Consider the following 9,483-nt stretch of genomic DNA (forward strand, 5'->3'; position numbering starts at 1 on the left):
ACTTGGAAACGAGGCAGAATAGACCCGAACGTTAAGCGTGTTCAGGTTGGAGTAGTGAGAGGATGGGTGACCGGCCGGGAAGTTAGATGATTTGGAATGATGAGGGGTGATTAGAGATTAGAGGTTAAAGTGAGCAATGATGAGGGGTGATTAGAGACTAAATTATAAAATAATTCAGAAATTTGAAAAATCAGGAAAAATAATTTTTTTGTAAAATTTCCTTTAGTCTCAGTTGATCTTACCGACCGGGACTAAAGGTGAAGCTCAAGACAGCTGCCACGTGGAGGGTCTTTAGTCCCGGTTCGTAATAGAACCAGGACTATAGGGGGAGGGGCCTTTAGTACCGATCCTTTAGTCCTCTGAAACCGAGAGAAATAAGCCTTTTTCTACTAGTGGAATAATTTCCATTGCTACAACGTTCATGGATCCCATGCGTCTATCTCGCTTAGAGGGCTGGGTGGCTGGGTGCCTAGTACGTAGCCGGTGTATTGGTCGTCGGGGCAAAAGGATGCAAGAGAGTATAGAAGGCCCTACGCTGGGTCTAGTCGGACCATCCAACATGGATGGGTACGGTTCAGGGGTTGGCAATAGCGATGGCAGTTAGCAGTGATCTCCGTCTTTGAACTATTTATGCTTTATTATTTGGAGAACCATATGTGGCATGTTTGATATTCATGTTCGAACCATTTCTTAAGTCTACTTTCAATTGATTGTCGGCTTTGTTCTCTTCAAATTTGATTTTGAGCGTTGAATCAAATTGCATAAGTTGTGGTTTTGAAAGTAGTGTCTAGTATGTGTTTCGAAAATAATATTGGTTGCATTATTATACTGATAGTAATTACATGTACTATCCATTTGCATGCTTATTTATGGGAAAATAGAAAAAGAAAATCATATTTACAAAAGAAGTTTACGGGAACTGAGGAAAGTTGATGTAGGACGACTTCGCTTAAATTCTATGGCCATCATGTAAAATCACTTTTACAGGAACTTTTTTTTAGGCAAGCTGTTGGAGTTGCTCTAAGTTCCTCTTGCAGGGTGGACTTTGTATAACTAGGAATAAAATCCAGGTTGCATGCTTGCATATGTTCCTGGCCTTCATTTTACCAGCCGCTGGGCCTTATCCACGCCGATGTTGCCACATGGCAGCAGCTCGCGCGGACACGCATCCCTATGACACGCAGATAGCCCCCGCGCCGGCCCCACGTGTCATCGCCCATCCCCGACGAATATTCGTCGCGCAGCAGGCCACCCCGCCCCGCTCCCGCGACCCCGGACTCCAACTGCGCGCGGTGCAATCCGATTTTTTTTCCAGGCCTCAGTCCCGCCGTTTGCACCACGTCCACTTCGTACACACGGTCCGTGGACCGCACGGGCACAGCGCCATCCCCAGCCGCAGCCAGGGTTTGCGGTCCATGGACGACGTCCACGCCAGTGCACAGCCGTCCCCCCGCGCCTGACGGCCGTCTCCCCGCGACCCAACCGCTTTGTCCTGACCGACGAGCGGCCCCGTACCAGACCGCTTACCTCACTACCCTACATGCTGACTGACAGACGGGCTCGGTCCTGGTGCATCAGTGCTGGTCCCTTTCGTCAGTGACTGCATGGGACGAGGCCGGCGGGTAGGCCGTCGGCGCGCAGGGTTTATCTACCGAACGGCAGAGCACGGGGGCCGATACTTTTACGATATAAAAATCCCCAAATCCCCACACGTCCATCGTTTCCCCCCTCCCCACCCGTCGCCCCCTCCTCGCGTTCCTCGTGCGTGCGCAGAACCCCGAGGCCTCGGCAGCCATGGCCACCGGCGGCGACCACGCGGCGGAGGAGCTCGTGTCCGTCGAGATGCCCGCGCCCGAGGGATGGACCAAGAAGGTACCCACTGCCCGGCTCGGCGTCGCCGCGTCGAGCTGCTTTGCTTTACCCACCGGCTAACACGAGGGTGCTTGTGCTTTGTTCCGTCGCTCCAGTTCGAATTGCGTCGAATTGGGCGGTCTAGAGTCGGAATTCGCGAGTGTCGGGGCCCCGGGCCGCGGGGACGCGGGCGGTGGGGCGCGAATTCGAGCTGGAATCGTCGGTTCCGGGGTCTAGGGTTCTAGCAGATTTAGGGGTCAGATTCTAGGGTTTGGGCGCCTCGGGGTTGGTGAGGCACCACTGCCGCGATTGGACTAGTGCTATGGCTGGCTGGCCAGCGCTCGTGGTGGTATCTCGGTCTTACCGGAGTCTCTCCGGAGCTAGATTGGAGCTGCGCGTCTGTGTGGATGCGCCTGCTGTGAGCTCACCGAAATGGTTGGTGAACAGTGCCGTCCCCTTTCGGGTCTGTTGGTGTTGGGCGTTTAGCGTCCCTGGGGCCTATTGGGCTTGCGCCATGGCCCACGGCTTGGTGGTGGGGGCCGATTCCCAAATCTCGATTCTGTTGGTAACATGTGGTTAAGGGGTAGGGGCTTGGTTTGGCCCTGTGTCCTGGCCTGGCTAGGAAACGGGGAATTGGATTCAGTTGGTCGACTTTGCCTGGGCATGGAACTGGGCTGCACTTTGTGGGATGAGAGTAGCCGCCTGGCTTCAAGTGTCCCCATTTTAATTCCATGTCCATCTGTTTGTACGTTTTAGTTGGATTCAGTTGATTGAGTTTACATGAAGAATTGTGTTGCATTTGCAGTTTTGTACTGCTTCATTTAGTTGGATTCAGTGTCCCCATTTTAACTCGGTAGTTGATTCGATGTGATTTTAGTGAACTTTGTTAGACTGTGTTTTTTATTTTGCTGTATCTAGACATGGCATTTTGTCAGGACAAATTGCTTGAACTGAGTCAGTGCACGCTTTTGCAAGCATGATGTTGGCTCAACAGGCCTCCTGTGGTATGCCATGCCAGTTGGAGTTTCTCCTGTTGGCTGGGAATGCAATGACCAAGTGTTTTGAGTGCTTAGTCCATTGGCTTTTTCATGGCCTTTGTGATTTTCTATGGTTGCACCAGCAAATCTCAACAAGGTACATGTCTTTGTTCATTAGCGGATGTCTTTATGGCGGTTAGATTCCCCAAGCTTCTGGACTGAGCAACTTCTAGCTCATTGGCAGATGTGTTTATGGCGGTTAGACTCCCTAGCCTTTCTACTGGATCACGCTAGCACCCAGGATCTATTAAATAGCTTAGGCGGTGATTTGGTTGTTTCTGTAGCATGTTTTGTTTCTATTATGATAGATAATAACGACAATTGGTATATTTATCCACCGGATAATATGACAATTGGTATAATTTTCTGCCCGGATAATAAGGACATATGTTAAGGTTTTGTGTGGTTCAATGAAAAAAGTTGGTTGTGACTTCAGAATCTTCATAACTCTTTATGTTATCATAATTAATTTGTCTAATAGGGTAAGGAGTTACTTTTTTGATTATAGGTTTGCTTGTACCTACCTTTTCATAATATGATTGGACCGTGTCGTGGATAAGGCATAATCTCTTTGTAGCATAAGGATTGGCCACGTGGTATGGCTTGCAGTCGTTGGATATATCTTATATTGCCAAATTTGTGTTGAAAGGTGATTTTTTTGTTCTAGACTTCTAGCTCTGAAAGAGCCTAGATGGCAAGTATTTTTATTATTGTAATTTATGATTATGATGTTGGTTCCAATCATTTGTAACTTCCTAAGTTAAAGATTCTTGATTTGAGATGGATAAGATTATTTCACATTAGATTCAGGGCCTTCTGTTTGAAATTAAAAAAAACATTCATATATTTCTTTTTAGCATATGTGTGGTGTTTCTGTTTTCACTTTCTTGAGAAGGTTTTGCATTTTATGCGTATATAATATGCGACTGCACTCCAAAAATATAGACATTGTGTTAGGAATGTGTGCACTTCAGACTCATTTATGAAATATGTGGTGCTGACTGTACGAGCTGATGCCAATAGTTCTTAGATTGAACTGAAGCATTCTTGCAACTTCAGAAGATAATTCCTTTATGCGTCTCGCCTTTGCTTTGCTATGTCAAACAAGATTGATTAAGTAGCAAACCTTATGCGTGAGACATGATTCGTTTTCATAAACTTCTGGAGATAGTCTGTTAATGTACATCATGGAAGTTCAATATCACCTTTGAAACTAGATCCACAGACCAGAGACCAGAAGTAGGTTGAACTTACGTAACTCTACATTGTTAGCTTGCATAGGTGGTAAACCATAGTTCATGTAACCAATTCTGGAAATATACAAAAATAATCCCTAATTGGATAGTTTTTGAATTTTTTCCTTTCCAGTGGTGTTTGTTCAACTGAATTATATTCCTGATATGTTTTTCTTACTGTGCATCTAATCACTTAAGCAGAAGTGTTAGGGATTGTATGCCATTTTTTGGTTGTAATATATAAGTATCTGGTATATGCATTTCTCTTTTTTTGGGGAAGATTTGAGATTGTTAACTTTTACCCTCTTGAATCTTCTATGGTGAATAATGGCATTGATTGCAGTGGTGAATAATCAATTAAAACTTGAGAGAGAAGGGTGAACCTAGAGTTGAGACTCCCCCTTGCTTGTTTTATTGTGTATAAGTGGGAACAGTGCTTGATAATACATCTGACATTATTTAAATTAGGCTAGAGTTGAGATTTTACCTCACTTGGTTTGTTGTGTATTAGTGGGAATATCGTATGGGATAGCAATAATAAACGGCAATGCTTGAATATGAATAGATCTAGCCATGTAACATTAGACATTATTAGGGAGCCTAAAGTCCTAAACACAGGATGGTTGCCTTCACTCATACATTGTTAATCTATCACTAAACTTTAAGCAGTACACAGGTTTGTTCTGTCTGCGCTTTCTAATTTCCAACATGTTTTGTTGGGTGTGAATTTGCTTCCAGTGTTAGAAATATGTATTTTTTAAGCATGTATTTCATACACTTAACGTGTCCATTGCCAATATTCTCTATTCGGTGGCATCAACTAACATCTCCTCTTTCCTACTATTGCAGTTTACTCCCCAGAGCAGGGGAAGATCTGAGATTGTTTTTGTTTCACCAACTGGAGAGGAAATTAAGAACAAGAGGCAGCTGAACAGCTATCTGAAGGCAAACCCTGGAGGCCCCACTTCATCGGAGTTTGACTGGTCAACTGGTAGATGCCTTTCCCCCTTGTTTTCTTTCAATATGTCTCTAGATAACTCTGGCTGTAGAGAGTCCATGGTTGCACAAATCTGATTGGAATCTAAATGCTTTGCAAACAGGTGATACCCCAAGGCGTTCTGCTCGGATTAGCGAGAAAGTGAAGGTATTTGATAGCCCTCAGGGTGAAAAGATACCAAAGCGCAGTAGGAACTCAAGTGGCAGGAAGGGGAAGCAAGAGAAAAAGGAGGATCCTGAAACTGAAGAAGACAAAGAAGCTGAAGCGGGCAAGGAGGCCCCTAGTGAAGATGCTGCAAAGAGCACTGATGTGGAGATGACGGTTGCTGAGGCGATTGATGCTGCAAAGAGCACTGATGTGGAGATGAAGCCTGCCGAGGCGAATGATGCTGCAAAAAGCGCAGATGTGGAGATGAAAGTTGCTGAAGAGGTGAAAGCTGCTCCTAGTGAAGATGCAGGGAAGCCTGAAGACTCCACTCCAGCACCTGCAGAACACAAGGAAGATGTCAAACCAGCTGAGTCTGATGCCGCTCCGGTACCAGCGGCGGAGGACAAGAATGAAGATGTCAAACCTACTGAGTCTGATGCCCCTCCAGCACCAACAGTGGAAGACAAGAAGGAAGATGCCAAGCCAGCTGAGGCCGATGCCCCTCCGGCACCAGCGGTTGAAGACAAGGAAGACGCTAAGCCAGCTGAGGCCGATGCCCCTCCGGCACCAGCTGAGGCCGATGCCCCTCCGGCACCAGCGGTTGAAGACAAGGAAGACGCTAAGCCATATGAGGCTGATGCCCCTCCGGCACCAGCAGTTGAAGACAAGGATGATGCTAAGCCAGCTGAGGCTGATGCTGCTTCGGCACCAGCAGTGGAAGACAAGAAGGAAGATGTCAAGCCATCTGAGGCTGATGCCCCTCCTCCGGTGAGTTCGGAGGAGGTGAAGATAGAGGAAGCTCCTCTGGTGAGTTCGGAGGGGGCGAAGACAGAGGAAGTAGCCCCTCCAGCGAGCAAGCCAACTGAGAACTCAGTTGTTGCTCCCAGCGAGCCAGCTATTGCTCCTGCTCCTGCTGCAGTATCCGAAACCAAATCAGATGCTGCCGCAGTAGACAGCCAACCTGGTGCGGCCACCAATGAGTCGCCGTCCGCCGTCAACAATGGGCAGCTGTCGCCTGGCGCCTCGACGGTGAAGTGCACCTGAAGCAGCTGCCCCCTCCTCCGCGCCGCCGTCTCCTAGGATCATTCAACATTCGCATTGTAATCAATCAGCCTCTGGTAAGCATGTTAATTTAGCCAGTCTGACGGTACTGGATGATGAGAACCGGTAAAGTAGGCTCTGCATTTAGTTACATTTTGTATCGCCGGCGTTCGTCACCGTGCCCGGCGCGACATACATGTACCCCACCCCACCCCACCATATCGTCTGTTTGTCTAACTTGTTAATGTTAGGGACATATATACCGTTGTCTGTTTGTCCGTGTCTGTTTATCATGTACCCGTGTTGTATTGTGTTGTTAGACCTGAAATACCCTCTGTATGTTTGCTGTTTATCTCCAATGAATAATGATGAGGGTTTCTGTGTATCCTCCATGGAACAGTTCGTTCATCAGGCAGTCTGAATTGAATTCTTTCAAGCTGCCAATATTTGATGGTGTATGTATTTTTTTTTGACTGTATAAGGTGTGTATGTAGTTAAGTAGGAGTACATGGTTTGGAGATGTGCCGATTTGATGGTGCATGTAGTTTTTTGACTCTCTCTCTCCGGCTGGCTCGCCCTCATCACCAAAACATGGTGATTTAGAATGCGACCGATTTTCTGGATACCCACGAAAAGTATTTGAGTGAAGTATACAGAACTATACATGCACTTTGCTTTACATCTCGAGAGTTTCAGAATAAAGAAGAGATCACGTTTGGCTCGGCGAGGCGGCTGCCGGCGCCGGCGTGGACGGCGGCGTGCGGCAGACGGGGCAGCTGGGGCGAAGGCGCAGCCACTGGTCGACGCACGGCCGGTGGAACGAGTGCGCGCAGTCCGGCAGCACCCGCAGCACGTCCCCCCGGTCGTACTCGCCCAGGCACACCGCACAGCTCGTGGACGACGAGGACGCTTCCCCGCCGCTCGCGTGCACCACCACCTTGGGCAGCGCGCTGATCGCGGCCTCGTCCATCCCCGCCTGCTGCAGCTCGACGTCGCCGGCGGCGGCCGCCGTCTCCTCCGCGCCGGGCGGCATCGGCATCGGCACGGGCGTGGCCTCCCGCGAGCACGTGTGGAGGAAGTAGGCAATGGCGATGATGGCCGCGACGCTGATGGCGGCGAAGGCGATCTCCAGCGCCGCCATTTCACATGCCCCCGCCCCCCGGCCCCGGCGTCCGTCCTCGCCCAGACTCCGGCGAGCGAGATGAGCTGAGCCGAGCCCGAGGCCCGCCGCGCGCGCGCCAAGCAAAGTCAACGGCCGCTAATCAGTCTCCGCATCAGTATGGAAGATTATAAGCTATCTGATCGGATGGGATGTGTTTATCTTTCGAGCAATCATCAGGCGGTGGTGGTGGCGGTGGCGATGTGATCCACTCTGCTCTGGTCAACGCCTGCTTACCATTCGAGGAACTCGGCTTCTCTTCCTCCTCTTTCTTTATTCAGGAATGGGAACGGCTCGCGGCCGCCCGAGGGGCCGCGGTCGCGCGGGGCACGCCGCCGGCGGGTCAACTCCGGCCTGCTGATCGATCGAGTTCAGACGTGTTGAGCAGGGTGCGCGAAAACAGAGTGGCGACGTGGATGAGATGCTGAGGAAACCAGCAATGTTTTACCACCTTAAAATAAACTAGCAACTATGTGTCTATCCTCTAGCGAAAACAAAGAAAAATAAGCTCATCCAAGATAATGTTTTGAAAGCATGCGCTGTTGATAGTGTTGAGTATATGTATTATGTGCATTGGGCTTGTCTTCTAATTTTTTGTATAGTTAAGGTCCGTGACCTACCTTTGTATATTATATATATATGTGTGTGTCCATGCATGAAGAGCAACACATCGTGCAATCATACATGGTATCAGTTTTTAGGTTTTACCCCTAGTCTTTCGCTGCAGCCGTCGCCGCCGCGCGCCTCCTTCGCGTCGCCGCCTCCCCGCCAGCCCCGTGCGTGCCCATCCATCTGCCGCGCTGCCCGATCCGCTGCAACCGCGCGCACCAACGCCCGTTGCTAGCCTCTCCCTGCCAGCCCCGCGCGTGCTCCTCCCGCTGCAGTGCCCAATCAGCTACAGCCGGGCCTGCCAATGCCCGCTGCAGTGCCCGATTCGCCAATGCCAGCCGTCGTCCGCTCGCTAATCGCTAGCCCGCAACGCCGCATCGCCCGCTCGCTCGCTGCCACCAGTCCGTTTCCCCAAATCCGGCACGCACCCCACCAGCCGCATGCATTGACCGATCTGCTCGCTAGCTGCCACCAGCCCGTTTCGCCCAATCCCGCACGCACCCCGCCAGCCGCATGCGTTGATCGATCCGCTCGCTAGCTGCTGCCATCCTGCAAGCCGCATCGCCCGCCGCTGCCATGCCTTGCTACTACCTGCCTCGCCATGTCATCAGTCACCTCCTCTGCGTCAACCAACTCCAACCCGTTTGCCGACGCCAACCCTTCCGACGTCAACGACATCCGCAACCTCAACATGTTCGAGTGGGTGCCGGTTTGTCTCTCGCAGGCGGACTCCTCCTACTACACGTGGAAGACGTATTTTCCCTCGTGTTCCGGGAGTTCACCTCATCGACCACGTGGACGGCACCGTCGACTCCAGCCTCATCCCGAGTTCCATGACTGGTCCACCATCGACACCATGATCAGCTGCTGGTTCTTCCTCACCATCTCGCCGGACCTCTTCCAGACGGTCGTGGCGGATGGTGACGATGCCTGCGCCGTGTGGACCAAGCTGAACGGGCTCTTCACTGACAACCAGCTCCAACATCGAGTTTTTTTGCAGCAAGAGTTTTTTGAGTATCACCAGGACAACACCTCCGTCGACGACTATTGTCGCCGCCTGAAGACTCTCGCTAACGAGCTCCGCGATATTCATGCAAAGATCGATGATGACCTCCTCCTCAGCACGTTCACCGCCAGGCTCAACGAGGACTTCGGCAACGCCGCGACGAACCTTAGCCTCATCCCCAACCCGTCATTCGCCAAGTTCGTCGCGTACCTCTGCTTGCAGGAGTGGCGGATGAAGCAGGTGAAGGCGAGGGCCATCCACACCGCTCTTGCCGCCGGCCGCGCCCCCGCCGCAGTGCCACACTGCGCCGTTCCCGGTGCCACCGCCGTACCCGGCTACCCAGCAGCCGGGGCTGCTCCCGCTGCCCTATGGGCCGCCTGCCCCTCCCATCAAACGGCGCC

General features: G+C 50.8%; 2 protein-coding genes across 2 annotated transcripts; one reads left to right on the plus strand and one right to left on the minus strand.

Moving 5' to 3' along the window:
- Positions 1–1,670: 1,670 nt before the first annotated feature.
- LOC123102084 (methyl-CpG-binding domain-containing protein 11) lies at positions 1,671–6,693 on the plus strand. The gene is made up of 3 exons (XM_044523368.1): positions 1,671–1,872; positions 4,973–5,114; positions 5,224–6,693. The coding sequence occupies exons 1-3, from the start codon at positions 1,795–1,797 to the stop codon at positions 6,309–6,311; spliced, it is 1,308 nt and encodes a 435-aa protein (XP_044379303.1). The 5' UTR covers positions 1,671–1,794; the 3' UTR covers positions 6,312–6,693.
- A 125-nt stretch (positions 6,694–6,818) lies between these two features.
- On the minus strand, positions 6,819–7,970 carry LOC123102085 (putative RING-H2 finger protein ATL71). Its single transcript, XM_044523369.1, has one exon. It carries the CDS (start codon positions 7,447–7,449, stop codon positions 7,018–7,020), a length of 432 nt encoding a protein of 143 aa, XP_044379304.1. The 5' UTR covers positions 7,450–7,970; the 3' UTR covers positions 6,819–7,017.
- Positions 7,971–9,483: the final 1,513 nt, after the last annotated feature.

The sequence above is a fragment of the Triticum aestivum genome, chromosome 5A (assembly GCF_018294505.1).
Source record: "Triticum aestivum cultivar Chinese Spring chromosome 5A, IWGSC CS RefSeq v2.1, whole genome shotgun sequence".
In the NCBI taxonomy this organism is placed as follows: domain Eukaryota; kingdom Viridiplantae; phylum Streptophyta; class Magnoliopsida; order Poales; family Poaceae; genus Triticum; species Triticum aestivum.

Coding starts and splice junctions, on each gene's coding strand:
- LOC123102084 (XM_044523368.1), top strand. CDS start 1,795: ATGGCCACCGGCGGCGACCACGCGGCGGAGGAGCTCGTGTCCGTCGAG. Junction 1,873..4,972: donor CCGAGGGATGGACCAAGAAG/GTACCCACTGCC, acceptor CTACTATTGCAG/TTTACTCCCCAGAGCAGGGG. Junction 5,115..5,223: donor GGAGTTTGACTGGTCAACTG/GTAGATGCCTTT, acceptor CTTTGCAAACAG/GTGATACCCCAAGGCGTTCT.
- LOC123102085 (XM_044523369.1), bottom strand. CDS start 7,449: ATGGCGGCGCTGGAGATCGCCTTCGCCGCCATCAGCGTCGCGGCCATC.